Genomic DNA, 23,784 nt, shown 5'->3' with positions numbered 1-23,784 from the left:
TATGTACCTCTATCCCTCAAAAGCCTCGGTTTCTTGCATGTCAAAAAACAAATATATCCTTATCTCTGGAATTAAGAAAAGTCGATGTTCTCCATAAGCAGCAGTTCAATGAAGGTCTTATCTATTATTTCTCCCTAGATAAGACCAAGACACCAAAAGAGAGCAATGCTTTGGTATCTGATGAGCATTTCAGACAAAACTGACTGAAATCATAGACAGATGGAGAAAAAACTTAATCTAGTTCAGCAGAGCAGAGCTGTGGACCACAAGGGAGCAATAAACTTCTGTAATATGACAAATTTAGGTGAAACAGAACATTAGTGGCAAATAACGTAGGACAGGACTTCATAAAATATGATATTAGTGGCAAATATTATTTTCCCTGCTCAGTTACATCAGTGGAAATGAAAATACAATTCAGAGAAACATATTACATTTTTATATTAAACATTATGAAAACCTTTTTTTTTATCTCATGCCCTAATAAATCATGCACAGTAAGACCAGCGACATTTATTAACCAGTAGCTTAAGTAAGGTACATGTCCCTATCACGTTGTCTATGAAGGATAACTTATAGAAATAATGCCTTAAAATGTAATTTGAAAAAGTTTCTATTTAACTCTTATTTGCACTAGTTCAGAGGTAAGAGTCGAGCGGGGAGCGAATCAAACCTGCCGACTGTTAAGTGCTGACAGTTTAATTTAACACCTCAGCTTTTCTGACTTAATGGGACGTATTTTCAACCTTCTTCTGGATTATTCAGCAGTTCTGCAGTCAAACTTTATTTTTTACACACCACACACACACACACACACACACACACACACACACACACACACACACACACACACACACACAAGAGCATACATTCCAAAATTAATTTTCCCACCAAACACGCTGACAAAGTTAAAAACAGACATTGCTGGCTGGCAATATGATAGAAAAAAAAGGTATTTTTCCAATTATTGCTCCTTGACAGCAATACAATTGGAGAGCAAATGGATAATTTTGGATTAGTCTCTTATTTCTCATACATTTCTTCTGAGGAAATACAACAACTCTCAGTTTCATAAGACATCTCAACAATGTCTCGAACTGTGTGTGCTCGCATTTGCCAAGATACCAAAACCATGTTCTCAGTATGAACTATATTTCACATCAAATTCATCCAAGAATATTTGAGCTGTAATATTCCCATTAAAGTTGTATACCTCTATATTTTTACTGTATCTCTTATTTATGTCTATTCTCAAATTATTTCCTATTAAAAGTTAGGCTTCCAAAGGCATGAACTGAAAACGCGCCAGACTCAACATGCGCTGTGAATGTATATGCCGCGAGCGCAGTCGCGATTACCTCAGCTCTCATCACGAGAGCTCATTCAGCTCATTCATCACAGTGAGTGTAATCTGACTCCTGCAGCGTTTGTGCTTTGACACTCCCTCAGCGGCTAAATCACATTATATTGAACAGACACGTTCAGTTTTCAATTGTAGTGTCTGTTCTCTAACTCAGCCTTTCTCAAACTTTTTTCAGTCAGGGCACCTTTCAAAAGTTCATAAAATTTCAAGGCACCCCAGTTTAAAATATAATTTAAAAACACTGCATAAGCCAAATTTAAATGCAAATGTCCTGTTTATTTAAACAGGACAGTAATGAACAGAGCATAATACGAACTTTAAATAACAATAATAATAACTTTATAGCAACTTTATAGCACCTAAGTAATTAGGTTTACAAAGTAATTCACAAAATAATTAATCAGAGACACAAATGCCATAAAACCGTAAGAGGTGAACCGCACAATACAAGAACCCAACAACAAATCCTGACCAGGAGAACTAAACTGAAGTGCAGGATGCAGTTAAAATAAAATAAAAAGGGGCAGACATGACAAAAATAAAACATTCTGGCTGACCCCCCAACGTGAGTTTTTCAAAGCAACCGTTATTAATGTGTCACTTTATGGTTTCCATGGTGACGCGTCATTGCTTGTCACGTGACACACCGCAGCAACAACAGAGCTGAATGAATGATGATCTGCTTTTATGTCATTTTTCCTTTTTTATTCAAAATATTCACAAATTTGTTAGATATGGCCTGAATTATCTGATATTCCGATTGTCAAATATATACAAGTGGAAGTGTTTAGTCGTTTAAACACCTTTATAATGATCGCGTTAGTTGACCTGTATACACGATGGGCACCGCCATCGCCACCGCTGGCGCAGTTCAGAAAATCGGATCTGTTGGATTTACAAGACGTGAATTCATCCACTTCTCCCAAAATACATAAAAGTAAATGGCAGGTGAACTGGGAGAAGAATAGAGTAAACTTTAAAGTTACTTACACAATGTGTATCTGATATGAATAAAACTAATTATAATGGAAAGGATTATTATTGCCTCTTCATTTTTCATCATTGTGTATTTTACAAACTCTAAATGTATTGTTTAGTACGTATATGTATGAAACCTAAAAGAAACATTATGTGGCTGAAAACACTGAAAAGTTGTAAAATATGACAGCTCTGAGCGCGCCTGTCTCTGGCTCAGTGCAAGCCATCGCGAAAGCACATTTGAATTTACATTTGAATGAACGTGATGCACTGACCGTTCTAATCATGTGTGAATGTGTGATCGTACGTGCGAAAGGGTTAATAAGAAGAAGAATGTATTTATGTAAATTCTAATATATTTTATATATGAAATTTCAGATTTTTTTTCTTTTTCTTAGCCTATGTAATTTTTTGGCGGCACCCCTGACACAGTCAGGAGGCACCCCAGTGTGCCGCGGCACCCACTTTGAGAAAGGCTGCTCTAACTGAACTGATTTTGTGAAAAAGAACACGGTGGGGAAAGTAATCCAGTCACAGTGATTCAATAGCGGTGATGCATTCTGGGAATTGTTGTCTTTCATCCTCATGAAACAAAAATACATTTTCTGTCTTATCTCAGTCTAGAAAGCACCAAATCAAAAATAATTTCACATTTCCACTACATTAATGAACCAGTTTAAATACAGATTCATCTTCCCAGCACTTAAGTACTACCCTAGAAATCTAGACCCACCCTAGTGGCAACAAATCTAATCTGCCGCAAGTTTCGTCTAGCAACTCTCAATACACTTCTGAGCTGTAAAAACTCAACTCTGGTCGGGCCAATCACATCGTGTATACAGTCGGTGGGCGGGGCTTAACATAATGACGGCCGAGTTGCGTTTGCGTGCTTCTAGTAAACACTGAAACTGGCGAACGACGGTCTTTCGAATCAGCTTTGACCACGATTCTGGAAGACTTGGAGTTAAGCTTTTCTCTGAGAAAAGAACAAAGAACGGCACTGAAGTCATTCTTAAGAAGGGAAGATGTGTTTGGAGTTTTGCCGAACAGATACGGCGAATGTTTAATCTATCAACTAGCTCTGTTTCACCTTCGTTGCTCTGGTTGGTTGTAGCGCTATCCTATCGCGTGCAGAGGGAGTTTGAAAGATAACCGTTTATCCCGCCCCTCAGATTGAGCCCTGTCAATGGTGAGTTTCCAGACCAAACATCTTGATGGGGGTCTGGCTTGTCAGTAGCCCTTTAATGAACTTAAATTATGAACTTCTATTACATCTAACATGATCCTTTCAGAAGATCACAGAAGACAAAAAAAAAATTACTCTCCAAATCCCTCATTATAGTCAGAGCTCTCGCTGGGTAGAGTTGTGATGTGCTTTGTTTATACTGTTAAATCAATGGCAGACATCACTCACTAATTACAGAGCACTTGAATATTTTGCAGTTGGCTGCACAAATGCATTGCTGGAGTCCAGGCACATAATTGACTAGAGCAGTAAATCAGCGCAAAGTGTTGTGAGATGCCAGAATGGGACTCTCTCTCTCTTTCCATTTTGTCTCATTGGTCTTAAATTGCCTTGTTCTCTCAGTTTGGGCCTCTTTTTTGTCAGTACTTGTGTGTGTGTGTGTGTGTGTGTGTGTGTGTGTGTGTGTGTGTGTGTGTGTGTGTGTGTGTGTGTGTGTGTGTGTGTGTGTGTGTGTGTGTGTGTGTGTGTGTGTGTGTGTGTGTGTGTGTGTGTGTGTGTGTGTGTGTGTGTGTGTGTGACATCAGACTAATCCCACTCTAGTTCACGGTTAACTCTGCAGGGTCCTGGATGGATTAATGATATGAATAATTCACATCTCCCCTCACTCACAGTCTGTTCGTTACTCAACTGAATATTCCTTCTATTGCATATTTCTTCCTCTCTTACTGCATTGTGCAGCGTACATCAGCCATTACTCCAGTCTTTAGAGTCACATGATCCTTCAGAAATCATTTTATGTTGATTTGGTACGCAATAAATATTTCTTATTATTAACAGTTGTGCTGCTTACTACAGTGGTACATTATATGATTCTTTGATTAATTAGATAAAAAAGAACAAAACATTTCAAAAGAACAGTATTTATTATTAGAAATATAAATAGTTTGAAATATTCTGGGCCCTATTTTAATGATATGAGGGCGTGGTCTGAAGCGGACGGCGCAGGTGCATTTAGCGCGTGTCCGATAAAAGTTTCGCTGTTTAACAACGGACAAAAAGCAATGTACGCGCCAGGCGCATGGTCCAAATTGGTTGTACCTTTTCTCTTTATGAGTCATGGGTGTGTTTTGGGCATAATGTCAATAAACCATCTCCATTTCATCTCCCATTCCCTTTGAAAGCCAGTTGCGCTTGCACCATGGCGGATTCGCTATTTAAATGTCAGAATTTGTGAGTGGAAAGACTGAAAGCTTCTCCTTTTATTTTTAATATTTAATTAAAAATACTGCTCCCTGTGTGTGTATTAAGCAGTGTATATGCGTTGTGCACACTCCTATAGGCACACATTGCTAAAGTGCCCTTTAAATTACACCAAAAATACTGTTGTTTTAAGTCGCCTCAAAAAGCAACATGCCAACAATGCTCCTGAACACATCTGGTTTTCAGACCAGCACACCCATGGGTGAACAGATGGGTCAGAGTGCATTTGCTATTTAGACATCTGTGGCGCTGTGAAATTGAGAACTGCTTTAGGCTGAAAAAAACACTTATGTCGTACCTGGCGTCGCATTGCGTTGGGTGTATGATAGGGCCCTCTAAATGTCTTTACTGTCACTGATGATAAATCTTATGTGTCCTTGCTGAACAAAACTGTTCATTTTTTTTGTTTTTTTTTTGTTGTTGTTGTTTGTCTTTCTGACGCCAAAATCAGAACAGTAGTGTACATGAAAGAAAAAAAAAACTGTTAGTCATCTGCCTACATAGAAAGCATTTGGCAACATGAGCATTTGGCAACTGCGCTCCTAAAAAGAAGGTTGTTCCAAAGGGCAGGCAGTGTCACATTCAGGCAAAGAAGAGAAGATGAAGATATTTGCAGCAGGATTTTAATCAAAATAAACACAACAACCCAGATAGCAACCCACAGGAGCAACAACGAACAGCTTGTGTAACACAAAGACAATACCAGATAAAAATGAACAGAATCTAATGAACAGAAACAAACTTGGGGCTTAAATTTTTAGGAGATAAGGAGGAGGTGCAGGTGAACATAATCTGTAACCATAGAAACAAACAAGTGGCGGGAAAATGGGAACAAAGGAAACAGGCACTAAACCCAGGAAAATGAGAAAATACCTAAAAGTCCATGAAAAATGAAACTCAAACTCAGGCTGAAAAGTATTGCTTATATTTTTATGCTAATTTAGTTTAATAAGATTCTTAATTTTTAAACAATCGTTTTAATCGTTTTGGCTGTTCATTTACACAACAAAGGCGTTTTGCCGTTATAATAGTATATATATATAATAGTATATCAGCCCCTCAATTCTGCAAGTTCTCCCACTTAAAAAGTTGAGAGAGTCATTTTCATTATAGGTACACTTCAACTATGAGAGACAGAATAAGAAAAAAATCCAGAAAATCACGTTGTCTGATTTTTTTAAAGAAATAATTTGCAAATAATGGTGGAAAATAAGTATTTGGTCAATAACAAAAGTTCAGCTCAGTACTTTGTTATATACCCTTTGTTGGCAATGACAGAAGTCAAACGTTTCCTGTAAGTCGCCACATTTTTTTACACACTGTTGCTGGTAGTTTGGCTGATTCCCCCATGCAGATCTCCTCTAGAGCAGTGATGTTTTGTTGCTGGGCAACACGGATTTTCAACTCCCTCCAAAGATTTTCTATAGGGTTAAGATCTGAAGACTGGCTAGGCCACTCCAGGAACTTCTTACAAAGCCACTCCTTGTTGCCTTGTTTGGGATCATTGTCATGCCGAAAGACTCTGTGATGTTTCATTTTCAATGCCCTTGCTGATGGAAGGAGTTTTTTATTCAAAATCTCACGATACATGCCCCCATTCATTCTTTCTTTTACACCGATCAGTCGTCCTGCATGATGCATGATGATGTTTCCATGCTTCACAGTAGGTATGGTGTTCTTTGGATGCAACTTAGCATTCTTTTTCCTCCAAACACGACAAGTTGAGTTTTTACCAAAAAGTTGTATTTTGGGTTCATCTGACCATATGACACTCTCCCAATCCTCTTCTGGATCATCCAAATGTCCTCTAGCAAACTTCAGACAAGCCCGGACATATACTGGCTTAAGTATGGGGACATGACTGGCACTGCAGGATTTGAGTCCATGGCGACGTAGTGTGTTACTGATGGTAGCCTTTGTTACTTTGGTCCCAGCTCTCTGAAGGTCATTCGCTAGGTCCCCCCATGTGTTTCTGGGATTCACCGTTCTTGTGATCATTTTGACCCAACGGGGTGAGATCTTGTGTGGAGCCCCAGATCGAGGGAGATTATCAGTGGTTCAAATGTCTTCCATTTTCTAGTAAATGCTCCCGAAGTTGATTTATTCACACCAGGCTGCTTACCTATTGCAGATTCAGTCTTCCCAGCCTGGTGCAGGTCTACAATTTTGTTTCTGGTGTCCCTTAACAGCTCTTACTTAAATACTTATTTTCCACCATAATTTGGAAATAAAATCTTTAAAAATCAGACAATGTGATTTTCTGGATTTTTTGATCACGCCTTCTGTCTCTCAGTTGAAGTGCACCTATGATGAAAATTACAGGCCTCTCTCATCTTTTTAAGTGGGAAAACTTGCACAATTAGTTTTTTTTTTTTTACTTTTTTGCCCCACTGTATTTAGTTCAGTACTGAAAAGTATTTAGAAAAACATAAATTACATTAAAATTGCCATTTAGTCAATATTTGCATGAGCTATGTATACTTTATAGTCATAATATTGCATTTTCAGATTAGCAAGTGCCACTTCTGCAGTTCACATGAGGAGTATTATTTGTATAATTATGTAGTTCCTGCCTATATACAGTATAGTATTTCAAATCATTCACTTATAAGTTACTGTTAGCAATAAAATGGCCAATATAAACTAAGGATATTTAACCTTGATGGTCTGTGCATTTTTAAAACATTGTTCTAAAAGGCTTATTATTGGGTAAGCTTTATTTTTCTTTCTGTCAAATAGAAACAACACCTGACTGCTGCCCCGGCTGTAAACACACCACCAGCTGGATAGCATCAATATTGAATAGCAGTTTCCAAATATGGATCCAAAACCATGCCAACCAGCAACAAAGGCTGATGAAAATGAGAGGTAAAATCCAGGAGTATGTCTGCATTACAACACTCCCATTAGATCAGGCCTACATTCCGTGCTTTGCCAAATCCCTGCAAAAAATAAAAACGTACAGGCTCGATCTGGATTAGAGATAGGATTTTTTTGAGCTGGGGTTTCAACATTAATCTGACAACACGTCTTTGTGTGTGGTTGATCATTAGACCGCCGGTGTGATCAGATTATAATAATGGATTTAATGAGGCACATTTCTTTAAAAAGAACAGCAGCTTGTGATTGTGTTATGTAATATCTCCATTGGCCCTCGGGTAATGCAGATTGATAAGGGAATAATGTGATCAGGTTCAAATCCTTAAGCTATTCTGACCAGCAAACCCTTTTAGAAGAATGTCCGATAGAAAATAAAGTGCGGGATGGACAGCACAGTGGTCTCTGTAATATCAAGGATGAAGAAAAAAAAACATAGATTCATATTAAATAAGTGAATGAGGCAAAAAGACAAAGGAGCTTTTAATGTTATTGAATTGAGTGTGTCTATAGATACTGGACGGCTGAATTAATCTTCATGCCACAGAGAAGAACAGAGCATGCTCAGTTGCTCACTAGGTCAAGAACAGGAAATGCTCTCCCTCTCTCATCCTGTGGGTCATTTTCATTAACTTCACAGCAAAGAAACGGAAGATAACAGCACAAAGGAATTTGCTTTAATGTACTTTTTTTTATAATATGTCAGGGCATATGTTGTGCACATCCCAACGTGTTTTATAAGATAATGGACTGAAACCCTGGAACAAAAGGAGATCCAGAGTTACGGTTAGGGTTTGGCTTACAGCGTTGGTTAAATAAAGTGTTACCATGCCATACTATTTTATTATTTATTAATATTTTAAATTAGACTTTATATATATGTTAGTTTAAGTTTTAGTAATTTAACTAAAATAGTCATTCTTTATCTGCTTGTCACTTTTATTAGCTTTTGTTTTGTTTTTATTTCCTTTTTTATTTCAGTTTGTTCAAATCAACATTTCTTATTTTAGGCTTTTTAAATATATAAATTACTTAGAATTTCATTTACAGAAAACAATTTTTCTAGAAGATTTCTAGATTTAGTTATAATATGCTTGCAATAGATTTTGATGCTAGCATGTCAAACAACATGATATTCTAATAAACATGAAAATCTAGTGTAGTTTGTTTGAATTAGTTTAGTATATTTTATGATGACAATATCGATGCATTTCTTTTCTGAGCTTAATTGTCGCAAGCAATTCGGGGATTCACCTCCTTACATGATGCTTCCATTTGGCCAAATGGAAAGCAGCAAAATATATTGCATGAACTTATACCATTCACTCATTGCCCATGATGCCTTAAAAGGTACTCTAGGGGAGCTCACGAAGAGCTAATATGTTAGAAACCACAAAACTCTCCACAACTTTCTTCAAGTGACACGTCACCCTTTTTGACAGATCCATATTCCATACCTCCCTCATTGGGTGGGAGGAGCAAATAATGAACACCGCCTACTAACAGTCAGTCATGATGTCTCTCCTATTCACAGCATTCATCGTGTACCCAAACTCTCAGCAGTGACTCAACGAGTTTCTTAGCAACTGCCGAAACACTCAAGATGTCAATAGCAATATTCTCCGCCACTATGACTATGATTCTTATTATCTTGTCAGCCGTTTGACTTGCTGTACCACCTTCATCCTAAAAACAATAGAAGAAAACATGCTGAACGACTGAGCTCACAATGGCAGATGCCTTGAGTGTCCAAAGCAAATGTCACTCATTGTTCTGTTAATATCAAGTCTACCATCCATCCATCCATCCATCTATCCATCTATCCATCTATCTATCTATCTATCTATCTATCTATCTATCTATCTATCTATCTATCTATCTATCTATCTATCTATACCATCCATCCATCCATCCATCCATCCATCCATCCTGAAGTTTAGGTGATCTCTCACTTCTCTGTCCTGCTTTTTGTCTGAGTAAGTTCACAGAACGAGAGCAAAAGAGAGAGACCTGTTTTAGCCAGCATCTTGTGTCCTCTCGGGAAAAGCAGTCTATTTTAAATGACCCTTCTGTTTGACACGATGCAAATATGTCACGTTTCAGTTAGTTCACCGATCCAGAATAATGCCTAAGCAATCAGCTCGAAAAAAGCTGTAACGTTGTAAACTTTAGGTTTCACTAAACTGTTTCAAGCGCTGATTCATTCACTTCGTTATTCAAACATACTGGAGGTGCCAAAGTCACATGTTTTAATCAAATAAAATGGTTCAGGAAAAAAAAACATTCAAAAGTTTGAAGTAAGTGAGAATTTTTAAGGAAATTAATACTTTTTAACAAACAAGGATTAAATTGGTCTAAAGCAGCAGTAAAGGCATTTATGTTACACTATGTTTAAAATAAATTACCATTTTACTGTATTTAATGTAATAAATTAGTCAATTGACCGTGATTAATCGCATCTAACATGTTATATATATTTAACACTTAAGTTTAACCGTTTTTGTTTTTATTTCCATTTTTATTTTAATTTTGTCATTTTAATACTTCAGTTTAAACTTATTTATTTCAGTTGGTTCAGAGCAACATTTCTTATTTTAGTAATAAATTGATTAATTGCATCTAACATGTTATACATTTACAAACTTAAGTTAATACAATACATTTTGCTGCCTTATTTTGGTCAAATGCATCATCATATAAGAAGGCAATCCCAGAATTCCCTGAGACAAAGTGGAAAAGAAACGCATAGTCATTCATCAGTACTGAAAATATCAATAAAATATACTAAACTAATTAAAATATCATACACAATATTTGTAATAATGTTTATTAGAAATCATATTGTTTGCCATATGCTAGCATCAAACTCTATTGAAGTCAGTATTAAGTAAATCTAAAAATATTAATAAAAAAAATAGTTTTCAGTGAAATAAACCTGAAATAAATAGTAAAATATAAAAATAAAAAATAATTAGAAATGTTGTTTTGAATAAACTGAAAGAAATAAGTTTAAGAATTAAAATGACTAAAACTAAAATAAAACATGAAATACATATTTCAAATTTTATTTTATTTTTAGTCATTTAATACTTAAACTTATTTCTTTCAGTTTGTATGTATGTAATTACACCACATTGCTTGGTTTAGTTTCGCAATCTCTTAATTAGTTTCGCACTATGCACCTTTTCGTCCACTGGAGGGCGCCTATTCTAAACGGCTCGCGAGTACCGGGACTTTTATTATGACGGGACGGGACATAGTCGCCGGGCGCCCGCACTTCCGCTTTTTCCGGACAGGTAAAAAACAGCTATTTTTATCATATCAGATACATTTAAGGGGCCAAGGGCTTCGGCCATCCGTCCACTCTCTTCCCTGAACTGAAATGAAGTAGTGGGCTGTACTTTCCACACGATTGACATCAGGTTCAAGTACGCCAGGTTGGCTGGTGGTTATGTTGCCCGCATACCGCCTCCCATGGCCGAGACTGGTATTACGACACCTGTCGGGCCGGGGCTAGTAATGCTACTGCTAATTAAGGTTGATATCTGCAGCACTATAACCTGACATTTTTTAATGACATCATCGCCCTTATTTCTTCTCATTCTTTTGATGCGTGTAGGTCATTTTTGGGATATTTTTACCTCAATTTTGACACATGGCACCTTTAAAGGTGTATAACAATCATAGCACGCTGTTTGTGTGTGTGTATTTACAGCTCTTGCTGTGTGTGTGTGTGTGGGGGGGGGGCATGTTTTTCTGACATATGAGGACACAAATGTGTATAATGACAGGTATGACATAGGTATTACAAGGAGAGGGCGAAATATGAGGACATTGGCCATGCCCCTACTTTTCAAAATGCTTATAAATCATACAGGATGAGTTTTTTTAGAAAGTAAAAATGCAGAATGTTTCCTGTGATGGGTAGGTTTAGGGAAAGGGGCAGTGTAGGGGGATAGAAAATACGGTTTGTACAGTATAAAAACCATTAAACCTATGGAATGTCCCCATATGTCACAAAAACAAACGTGTGTGTGTGTGTGTGTGTGTGTGTGTGTGTGTGTGTGTGTGTGTGTGTGTGTGTGTGTGTGTGTGTGTGTGTGTTTGTGTGCGCGCATGCTTTTAGTTTCTTCTTTTCTGCTGTGCACCGGAGGCAAACCTTAAGTCGGCTTACAAGCATCACATAAATATGCCAGTAATTCCACATTGGTCCCATATTTCTCGTCTTTCCTTCCTCCCTGCTTCTCCTCCCCCTCTCCTGTTCTCTCTCCCTCTCTCGCTCTCTCTGTCCACGGTGCTGTGGGGAACCTGAAATCCTGTCAAGTGAGCTCCGCAGCAGCAGATGCATTCAACCAAACACTAAAGAAAGACATAAAACCGAACCTCACAGCTCAGAGCCGAGTAGAAGAGGATGGCTTGCAGTTACTTCAGTGAAATATTTAGAATGACAGCAGTAAATTGCTTTTCAGGACCTGAGAGTTTCAATAAGTCTCTGTAACCAGCTGATCATTTAGAAAGATGATCAAATTAAGAGAAACTTTGTTTTTAAAAAGGCTAAACTCAGTTTCAGGAAGACAAAGTGTGTAACTTCCTGTCCCTCGGATGACAGCAGCAAACATGTATACTCTATATCATTGAGAAACACAAACACAGTGACGTACACTTTTGTCTACAATTTAACACACACATGTAGATACAAGAGAGTGGAAGGAAAGCAGTCACCAGGACAGGGGGTTGTCCCAGGGGAAACGACATTTGTCCAAACACTTGTTTGGATGACTATTTAGAAGAACACAAACAAAGCGCAGCGATAATACCATCTCATTAGTGTGCTGAGGCAATTAAAGTTGTCTCTTGCATAACACGCTCTGCCACTATAGGGCAACGCAAAAACATCTAAATTATTCACATTCCTGCAGTCTGATTAATGATGCGGCCACTGGACTAACTTCAAAATACAGAGAGGAAACAACTCAAACGCTGAGAGAATGATTGAGGTTTAGATAAGATCTATCTATCTATCTATCTATCTATCTATCTATACAATACAACACTCACTCATCCATCCATCCATCCATCCATCCATCCATCCATCCATCCATCCATCTATCTATCTGAATCTGCATCCATCTATCTATCTATCTATCTATCTATCTATCTATCTATCTATCTATCTATCTATCTATCTATCTATCTATCTATCTATCTATCTATCTATCTATCTATCTATCTATCTATCTATCTATCTATCTATCCAATACAACACTCATCCATCCATCCATCCATCCATCCATCCATCCATCCATCTATCTATCTATCTATCTATCTATCTATCTATCTATCTATCTATCTATCTATCTATCTATCTATCTATCTATCTATCTATCTATCTATCTATCTATCTATCTATCTATCTATCTATCTATCTATCCAATACAACACTCATCCATCCATCCATCCATCCATCCATCCATCTATCTATCTATCTATCTATCTATCTATCTATCTATCTATCTATCTATCTATCTATCTATCTATCTATCTATCTATCTATCTATCTATCTATCTATCTATCTATCTATCTATCTATCTATCTATCTATCTATCTATCTATCTATCTATCTATCTATCTATCTATCTATCTATCAACTACCCCTCCATCCATCTACCTTCCTATAATAATATGAGGCTTCAGGGTAACATGCTGAGTTTTCCGTCTTTCCCAGGCAGTAAACACACTTGTTCATTCATTCCTTTCTCCTCCCTGATCAGCATGAGACCAAATCATACCGGACAGCAGGGGCCAACCCACTCCTTGAGCCCTGACCCCTCCACTTCTCAAGCGACAGTTCTTTTTCCATGAACTAAAGTCCAGCGCTTCCTAATAGTCATCTCTTTTCCATTCTCTGCCTCACGCTTGATTTCTCCAAACCACAGCAGTTCCACCGTGTGCTTTCTTACTTTAAAGAAACCAGGAGTACTTTGCTACCAAATACAACCATACAACTATCTCAGGAACCCCAATACAGTGAAATGATACTGGCTAAGAACCTTTCAAAAAGTTTTCTGTACTCTCACTGAATGATTTGAACAGCTATGAGTCAATTCTGTTTGCATGTAAAACAAATATGGCGTCTTCAGTGTGACTACAGTAAACAAATGGTTGGTTTGTTTATCCCACCAAACAGGATGGTTCAGGTACTACGAAATGAGTAAACTAGAACATTCCGGGAGGGTCTATACCTCCATATCTTTGTTAAAAATACATGTTATATACATATACATTATTTCAAAGTAATACTCTTTCATTCTGAATTAGCGCCATACCTGAACAACAATCCTTTTCATTTGATAAGACTCATAGTGTGTAGCATCTGAGAGATACAGTATAGTAATTCAAAAATAGCTAGTGCAGATGTTCCAGTGGTTTGACAGGCCACAATTCCTGTCCACATTAATACTATCAGATAAATCCCTTGCTGACAGCTGCAGTATTCCAGGCTTTAATCACAACGCTCTCTCAACTGAGCTGAGCATGATGACTTACACTTTCTCTCATTTGTGTTGGGAAACAAAAAAGTGAATACACTCTCACACACACAAACACCTATAGTTACTAAAGGCTAATTACCTAATGAAATTAATTAAGCAAAAAGCAAAAAATAATTTATGTAAATTATATGAATTCATGACATTTACACTAAGGCTTAGATATTAATTTCTCTGACAAAACAATGGGTCAGAGACGTTAATCAACATCTTCAAATCTGACACTGTATAGTTAAGACTCTTAAACAACACCAAATCTACATGTGATGAGCTTGGCAGACGATTTTGTCCACAGCAACTTACACTGGATTTAAGATATACATTTAATCAGAGAATCAAACCCATGACCTTGCCGTGGCTAATGCCGTGCTCTACTATTTGAGCTTTAAGATGCTATTATCTCCAACAGTAATGAAGTTTTAATGTACTGAACTTAAATAAATAGTTCACGCCATTCTTTATGGTGTTTAATACTTTCTGGATCTTTAAAGAGTGAACGTGTGATCACACTAGCAACAGTAAGTCCTGTTAAATTCCCAGGGAATTTATGAACTGATGAAATGTATACCACGATGAATGCATTGTCAGGCATTTGAATCAATGTTCACTTTCGTTGAGTCAATGTCCACAGCTTGGACATTCTGCATTCTGGAAAAAAAATCTTGGATTTAGAATCACTTTAGACCACAAACTAAGTAACAAGCTGCAATGTAATATGACATATTTAACTCTTTCGCCGCCACTGATGGAAATTTCTGTCATTTATAAAGACAACACTTCCCCGCCATTGATATAAATTTCCGTCTTTCTGTGATTTTATTTTTATACGGTAGGTGCTGTTATGACACATCTTCTAAAAGATCAAAAGACATGTGAAGAAGAAGCAGAGACAAGCCATGATCCATGATTCCACACTCAATATCGTAGCAGCGCAAAATAGTCGATTTCAGACAAAGCCATAGATATAAGACTGTGCAAGCTTTGGGGGTGTTGATGGACTTGATCTACTCCATATGATTTGATGATCATTCTGAATCTGTAAGCTTTGACAAGTAGGATTTTGTTGCTTTTGTTTATGAAACTTGCTAAATGAAATGCTAAGAACAAAGAAAAAAGGTGTGTTGGATTTACATGATTTAATCATGTCCATTGGTTCCACATGAATCAATTAAGTTTAAAAAACATAATTTGTTCACATAACTTCAACTTTATGGAATTAAGTAACTTTTAAGTAACCCAATTGAGTAGTCTCAAAATGATTTTAATATGGCTCCCTGACAACAATGGTGTGCACAGGGGGGCTTGAAACCCTGCCTCTTTAATAAAAGCACAAGTTTTTATTTATTTTTTTGTATTTTTTTTTTTGTTCACTTGACTGATTTATAAGACTGTACTAACTAGCTTTCATTCTATTAGCAGCAATATCACATATTAAACATGTCAAGTGCTATGTAAGAAATTCTCTTTAATGCCATGCGCTGTCTCAGTCCACAGCCTCAGCAATAGCTCCGCTCTTCTCCACTATGGTTAAATGGTTCTAACTATTCCAACATAATTAAACATTAAACACTATTAAACAATATAGTCTCCTCCTTATCTAATTTTGACCAAAAAACACATAAAATAACACTTAACCTCAACAATTTTACTCTTCTCGTCAAGTCCCAAGCAAAGCAAGCTGGGAACTACTAAATGGGTTTACATTCACCCCAAATAATGTAAAGTAGATTGCACATTTTAAAGAATTACATTCATCGAAAGCAAATAAATCACATTTAGAAGATTATGTTATATTAATATGATTAAGTAAATTGGACAATGTGTGTTTTCCTGTTTTTTCAGTGAATAAATTCTTTTTTTCTTTTTTCTTTTTTGTTTAAAGGTCCCGTTCTTCGCGATTCCATCTTTCAAACTTTAGTTAGTGTGAAATGTTGCTGTTAGAGCATAAATAATACCTGTAAAATTATAAAGCTCAAAGTTTAATGCCAAGCGAGATATTCTATTTAACAGAAGTTCCCTTTCAAAGCCTACAGCGAACGGTTTGGACTACAGTCCTGCACTTCCTTGAATGACGTCACTAGAACCGTTTGTTGACTAACCCTCCGCCCACAAGAACACGCAAAATAGGGGGCGTGGTCTTGTTGCTCTCCCACGTGAAGAAGAGCGCGCATTCAGCGCTTGCATCTCCCCGTTATGGTAAGAGGAGGGACCTTTCCGGACAAAGTGTGCTAAGCTGCGGTCCAATCACAACACGGGAAGCGCTGGCCCAATCAGAACTCGTTACGTGTTTCTGAAGGAGGGACTTCATAGAACAAGGAAATCATCAGGCCGTTTTTAGGACAGAGGAAACAGCGCTGTACAGATAAGTAAATTGTGTGAAAAATACTGTTTTTTTACACACGAAACATGAACTCATGTTATATTGCACACTGTAAAAATAATCAAAGCTTCGAAAACACACGAAGAACGGGACCTTTAAAAGCAGAGGGTCAGTTCTTTATTTTGATATATTGCTTCACTTTCAGAAAAAAAGGTACAGTGCTGTCACTGGGGCGTTAACCTAAGGGAAAAAAAGTAAAAAGGTACATCTTAGTGGTAAATGGTACACCTCTAAATGATGCATATTAGTACTTTAAGAGTGTGTATTAGTACCTTAAAGGTACATATTAGTGCCTTTTCAGCTTTGTACCTTAGGGTACCGCCCCAGTGACAGAAATGTAGCTTTTTTTCTGACAGTGTTAAGATACAACAAAATATTCTTGGAGCCATGCACATTTTGTGAAAATGATCAAAATTGCTGGCAAATTAAAAAAAAAAAAATGTTAATAGATTCAAAGCACAAATGCAAATTATCACTACAATCATTATAAAATAATAACAAACACTAATCTACGACAGCCAATCAGCTCTAGTAGAAGTGTGTTACTGGTGCAGTGCTACTGGATTTACAACTACAGAGAGTTATATAAGACCAGATCCTCCTAATGAACAACTGAAATTATATAAACAAACAGCAAGCCAATAACTGCACCATCTGCCAATTCAAGAGCTTCCATCAAACGCGAAAACGACATACCAGAGGACTGTAGATTAACATTGCTCATAGTGTGTAAAAATAACGTAAATGTCTATTTGGCCTATAGGAATTGATACCAATGTTTTTTTCTGCTATCTTGTTTTTTTAAAGAGCTAATTTCTAATTAATATAATTGTACTTTTGAAATAGTTATAAAAAATATATTTTACAACACACATTTAGCAAACTAAGTCATGATTAACTTTCCCTTTGAAGTGTTGCAGGAAGGTCAAACATGAAAGTGGAAAGCTATTGATAAAGTCATAGAGTTTTTCATGCTGTGGGCTGCTGTGTTCAGTAATCTTAGAATCAATCCCATCAGCCTTTGTGGTATGTATCTGAAAACCATTGACTTGCACAGGAAACATTCTCCTTGGGGCTGAAATTCTGTGCTGACGATAAACATTTTACAGTGTACGGAAAATGTTAAATCTCTTTACGGTACCCTGAAAGCTTGTGGGAGGGAGTACAGACTAAAAAGCTATAATTCGGTTCTATCCTACAGATGGTGTGGGCCTGCTTTTACAGCATTAATAAAAGAGAGCGAGTCCTAATCAGAAAGCGAGTGCTATGGATGTCAGGCCACTAAGAACAGGAGCAGGTGGAGCTTGGTCTAAAGCCACGCCCCTCCTCTCGCATAAATACGCCACACCCACAAATGACAGCATTCGCCAGGACAATGAGTCCCAAAAATTCATGGTCAATTAATGCAGAGTTCTGAGCCTTTAAAACAACCAATGTTGGATATTTTGGTTGTTTTAAAGGCTCAGAGCTCGGTGAAAATGTGTATGGGAAACAAATGTTCGGGTTTAAAATCTGAAAAACATACAGATAGTCTATAATAGCTAAAAAAAAATGTTATAGTAGTTTATAAATTAGGTGTTTATGTTGTATTTTATTGTCCTCTTTGTCTTAAATTTGTCTTAAAGGGATAGTTCACCCTAAAAAGAAAATCCTGTCTTCATTTATTCCCCCTCATGTTGTTCCAAAAATTTCTTTCTGCTGAACACAAAGGAAGATTTTTGAGGAATATGGGTAACCAAACAGTTGATGAGCACCATTGACTTCAGTATGTATTGGAAAAAATACTATGGAAGACAATGGTTCCATCAACTGTTTGGTTACCGACATTCTCCAGAATATCTTCCTTTGTGTTCAACGGAAGATAGAAATTCAAACAACTGGAACAACTTGAGTGTGAGTAAATGATGACAGAATTTTTATTTTTGGGTGAACTATCCATGTAAGTCCTTAAAGTGATAGTTCACCTAAAAATAAATATTCAGTCATAATTTACATGGCGATGATGGATCGCTGCAATCAATATTGTCAATAATGACTTAAATTTAAGCATGTTTGCCTGGTCTTAGGTTTTTTTTTTTTTTTTTTTTTGTCGTTGACAGCTCAGGTCCCCTATGGAAGCTTATTAATGCAACAGAATAAAATATTAAAAAGTAGTTGCGACTTCTAACAATTGCAACGTTTTAAAAAGTCAGAACTGCGGGATGTAAAATGTGATGTAAATGTGAGATAAGAATTCACAATTACCTTATTATTTTTATTTTTAGTCCATGGAAAAAATAAGCTTCCATACTGCCTATATACTTTCATTAGCCTATAAAAAAATCTTCTTTTTTATAGACATTAAGGTGAGTAAATGACGTCAGAATTGCCCACTTAAGCCTTTTTGATTGTGTGATTTATAAATTAGCAAGTAATCCCTCTAAAATGCCATGAGGCTGCATGAGGAAAAAAGAGATTTGACTTATTAATCCATCTTACAAAAATAATGAGCATCCCTTAAAATGTGCCATGGCATAAGCCAATGTTTCAAACATGGACATTAAAAAGTGTTGATAACACCAGATTGGTAATACTTGATACAATTCCAATAACACTGTGTTCCCTGTTAGCATTGACATCATCTGCAAACTCATTACAAATGGCTTTGACCTGTAACATGCCAAATATAGTTGCATAATGTGGGTATTCGATAGAAACATTACAACACTGAGATGGCTTAACCGGCGCCGACTAATCCTAACCACAATCAACCAGACACAGAACAAGCTATTGGCTCCAAAACATCAAATATTATCTGTTCTTTGAGTGTACAGCAGCAGAGACTAACATTATGATTTTGCAATCCCGTCTAGAAATTTTTCATTTTAGACCTCAAAACCTGATGAAAGCATAATACAGTATGTTTGATAAATAAACTGCATCTAGCCAATCATACTTTTGCTTTCCAATGGACGTGGTGCAAGAAATCAAGGTTCACAGAGGTTACTGATCCAACATGAGTGCAAACAATAGCTAAATATGCACACAAGCGAACAAGAAAGCCAATAAATATTAATGAAAATAGAAAGTTTAACCCTGTCTGTTATAGTGGTTTACATAAATGGATGGGTCAAGCATCTATTTACAATAAACTAAAGAGTCCTTGAAAAAAAAACAGTGACGATTCCCTAATAGTGACGGAGGGATTGTTGGTAGCTTTTCACAAGTTCATTCCCAAAATCACTCTAGTAATGTTTCCAAATGTCTGAACACCAAGATGATATGAGAATTCAGATGATCACGACAATCCCTGGCGCTAAACGTTGAGGGGGGGGGGGGGGGGGGAGAGACTAGTCTCTCAGAGTTATGCACTCTACCTTGCCAAACCCTGCAGTAATTGGTCCATTTTATTGAGTACTAATGTTGAAAAGCCACAGTATGCCGTTGCATTAACACAAAAGCATAGATGCTTAAATGGGGCTATATTTAAGAATTTCCATGTAACATTCGCTTTTTGTATTGGCAGTGTGTGAACAACTTGTAACGACTGTTAAAAAACGAGACCTTCCCTGACTTCCTAGGCTGTCTATGAAAGCCTGTAGACAGATTTTTATGTGACGGACTCAGGCTGGTTTCGCAGGGAAAATCCAAAGGATGTGACGGTTACCCACGCTCCCGAGAGCCTCTCTTCTGTTCAATGACACATGCTTGTACAATGTTCAGGATAATGCCGGAAGAGCCCTTCTGCACTGTTACGTCAATGTGTCATGCATAGAAAAGGGATTAATTCAAACAACAGCAGGGTCGTAACCACCATTAGACATTGAGGGGGACAGGTCCCCCCGGTCAACTTGGTGATGTCAACCAATATTTGACGTTCTTGATGCCGCTCTGCTGTACTGCATTACACACCGCTCTGTTTGTTGCTAGGATGACACATGTCAAATGTTACATGTTTAGGTTGGTCTGCCTCAGCGGTCTAACAGCGCTCGTCACTGTCAATGAGCGAGATGGCCAATCAAATCAAAGAAGGCAGGGCTTACTATTAGTGCGAATTCCAACAAGACACTTTAGTTGTGGCAGTGAAAAAGTGCAACGTAAGAGTAGCTTAACATTTAATATTTGACAATGGTTTTATGATAAAAGCATTTAGTGACCAAATGTAATATCAAGTGATGAAAACTGCTTGACATTTTTTTATGAAATTTCACCATTTCGACTGAATTTGACGTCACAAGAAATGGTTGGCATTTTTACATATTAGGCAGATGAAATATGAGAGAATGTGTGCATATTTAAAGTAGTTAAAGCAGCACTAGGTAACTTTTCACCGCACCACTGTATATATTTTTACAACCCGCCCCGCACCCGCGACCATTAAATAGACATACGGGGTCCGCGAGTTATGGAGACGAGGTTCAGGGCTATCAGGGTTGTCATGTCAACAAATGCACGCGCGATGGCATCCCGTGTTGTAGGATGACAGATCTTACGACAGTAGTTGAGGACTTATTATTTTTTCCAAACTGTAGGGGGAACCCGAGAGCAAAAGTAGCCAAGTGCTGCTTTAACCTACCTTTTTCTTAATTTCCTTAAATCCCTTTTAATCATTTAATAATTGAATTCCTTTAAATAAACCAATAAAACCAATACCAATAAAACATTTATGTAATCATCTAAACATCACTCTCAGCAGCGTACGGTGTCGAGATGTTCGCTGCAAGGTATTTCATATTTTTTACTTCTAAGCGAAGAATAAAAATGAAATTCGCCATAGGTATATCGAAGCCTTAAATCACATTCCGCCTCTTGTGTTACGTGTGCACGAGTGAGAGAACAAGCAAAAATATGCTGTCTGCAGTTCACTTAATGGCCACCGGTGTCGCAAATAACAAAAGTTTATGAATTCTACGTACAGCCCCTTAAGCATTAAAAATGCACTAGTGTTCACAATTGAATGCAAAAAAATGCACAAATATAGTTAAGCTCACAACACACTGAACAAATACCTTCAGGTAATGCATTAATTAACGCAGAGCCCTTTGTATTCTGCGTCAAAATTGAATGCGCGTTCGAATTTTTAATAGCTTTTAACTGTGATGCAGTCTTATGTAAAATGATGCATTGCATGGAATCGTCACATCCTGTCATGTGATGTTGACGTGTTATTTCAAACCGGAAATCAACAATATCCCTAAAAAAAAAAAAACTTGTGCAAACAAAAACTATCTAATATAGTGTTTAATTGTAATAGTTATTGAATAATGGTTGTACTAAACAAGTAAATCAATGCACATAAATCTAAATTTAGATCTATTATCGATTTGTGTATATTATTTTTTAAAAGAGATACACTTGTTTAGTAGTTTACATGGAAAAAAACCAACCAGGTGCATTAACCATATACCCCATCTCAGACTCCATGATGAACTCATATGCGTTGATAACAGTATAAATATCAAATGCACGAAGAATTTGGAATTTAACTTCAATCATTTAACAAAATTCAATCAATTTAGCCTCTTTAAATAAAACAGAGCGTTATATCATTATTAAACAGCTTATGCATTAACCTGCATTTGCATATACATGTCATTGTTGTGACTCCACATTCTATCAATCCATATTCTAACAAAGGCCTGGCGTCACTGCAAACAGGACATATGATGCAGGACCGCGAGTGATGCAGGAAAAACACGGATGGATGTGCGCTCAGATCCGGTAAACACCGGAGAAATCCTGCTGTTTACGCGGCTCATCGTTCTCGTGCGCACCGCCAATTGTGACGGATCATTTATTTTCCTTTGCCACAAAGGCATCGACTTCATTAACCTTCATAGCGATCAATATTCATCACCCCACCCTTCAGGTTCCCGCATCAACATCTCCCACCGACCTACCATTCCGTGCCAGCTGCCCGTCCGACGTTCCCGGTCCGGTGACAGTCCAGTCCTGTTCAAAACATGCCGGTAGGCGACGGTTTTAAAGACCACTGTGAGGACGGACCAAACAGATAAAAAGAAATAAAGCTAGTTGAAATAAAATACAAGGGTTAAAGCCTGAGTTTGGATGCTGAATCACTGCGCGCTCACCATTGTGCTGCAGGATGCTGCCTGTACCATTATGGATCCTACCAGTGCAGGGATGGGAAGAGGAGGGGGTGCGGGAGACGGGTTGCCTTGGCAACCGGAGGGAGCGCACGATGACGTCAAAGCCGAGAGCGGTCTCATAGGAGTGAGGAGATGGAGAGGAGCGGCGGGCTGATCTCGCATCTGTAGATTGGTGGGCCTTTGCGCACATGACCGCCGCCTGCGTGTTTGGAGGCGGGCAGTGAGCAGACAGCATTCACAGAGCATTCGATTCATTTTAAACAATCGGTTCGCTCGGACAGTTCTTTCCGGTGAATCAGTTCAAAGGAATCTATAACAGATTCTTTCGATTCATTCATCAACATTTACCCCACGCATTCGGATTTCCTGATAAGTTCTAATATTAGCAAAGGCAACACGAACTAATTAATAGCCAATAATAGCTAATAATCAACAACCACTGGCCTACATATGTTAAATCATTTAAATGATTTAGGCTAAAATATGGTTTGCACTTTGCAGTAAATTGTAAATTGGTCGTAGCCTATTTAGTGCAGTGTAGCCTACGTTTATGCCAAATAATTTTCCAACATGCTCGGATAAATAAAAATGTTAAATGTGCGTAATTTAATGTTTCAACACGTTTCTTCTCCAAAGTTCTCCCTTATAGATTAGCGCACACACTTTGGATTACACAGAATCGGTTCAAACGAACGATTCATTTGCGGATCGCACATCACCAATTGCTACTGTACTGACAACAAGAGGGCCTATAAACAGTGTTTCATATGAGAGGCTAGTTGCATGCATCATAATAACAGTAATAACAATAATTTATGAATCAATGTATCCATAATAATAATTAATTTATATATATATATATATATATATATATATATATATATAAACACACATATTTGGTTTATCTTATATTATACCTTATATATTCTTATTTCAGAATTGATTAAATTTACTTTAATGCATTATAACAAATGCTAATAAAAATGAATTAAAATAAAATACAGTATACAAAAAAAAAAAAAAAACCTTCAGAGCACACTTCAGAGGTTTTTATTTATTTATTTGTTGCTTTCTTTTCATTTCCATGTCCCCAGACCCCTGC

General features: G+C 37.3%; 1 protein-coding gene across 9 annotated transcripts in view; it reads right to left on the bottom strand.

Annotated features, from left to right (window-relative positions):
- Positions 1 to 22,785, bottom strand: part of mapk10 (mitogen-activated protein kinase 10) — a 91,653-nt gene extending 68,868 nt beyond the window's left edge. For 2 of the 9 annotated variants that reach the window (XM_067424634.1, XM_067424637.1), the window contains exons 1-2: positions 22,665 to 22,778; positions 22,473 to 22,564 (exon numbers count right to left, since the gene is read on the bottom strand). In XM_067424634.1, the coding sequence (XP_067280735.1) occupies positions 22,473 to 22,475 (3 nt within the window). In that variant the 5' untranslated portion in view covers positions 22,476 to 22,564; positions 22,665 to 22,778. Of the gene's footprint in view, positions 1 to 22,472 lie in introns of all 9 variants that reach the window. The other 7 variants (XM_067424640.1, XM_067424641.1, XM_067424635.1 and 4 more) reach the window with 6 other exon arrangements.
- Between the last annotated feature and the right edge of the window lie 999 nt (positions 22,786 to 23,784).

Source organism: Pseudorasbora parva, chromosome 18 (genome assembly GCF_024679245.1).
Source record: "Pseudorasbora parva isolate DD20220531a chromosome 18, ASM2467924v1, whole genome shotgun sequence".
In the NCBI taxonomy this organism is placed as follows: Eukaryota; Metazoa; Chordata; class Actinopteri; order Cypriniformes; family Gobionidae; genus Pseudorasbora; species Pseudorasbora parva.
Note: the sequence above shows the minus strand (reverse complement) of the source record. Positions and strands in the feature narration are given on the sequence as shown.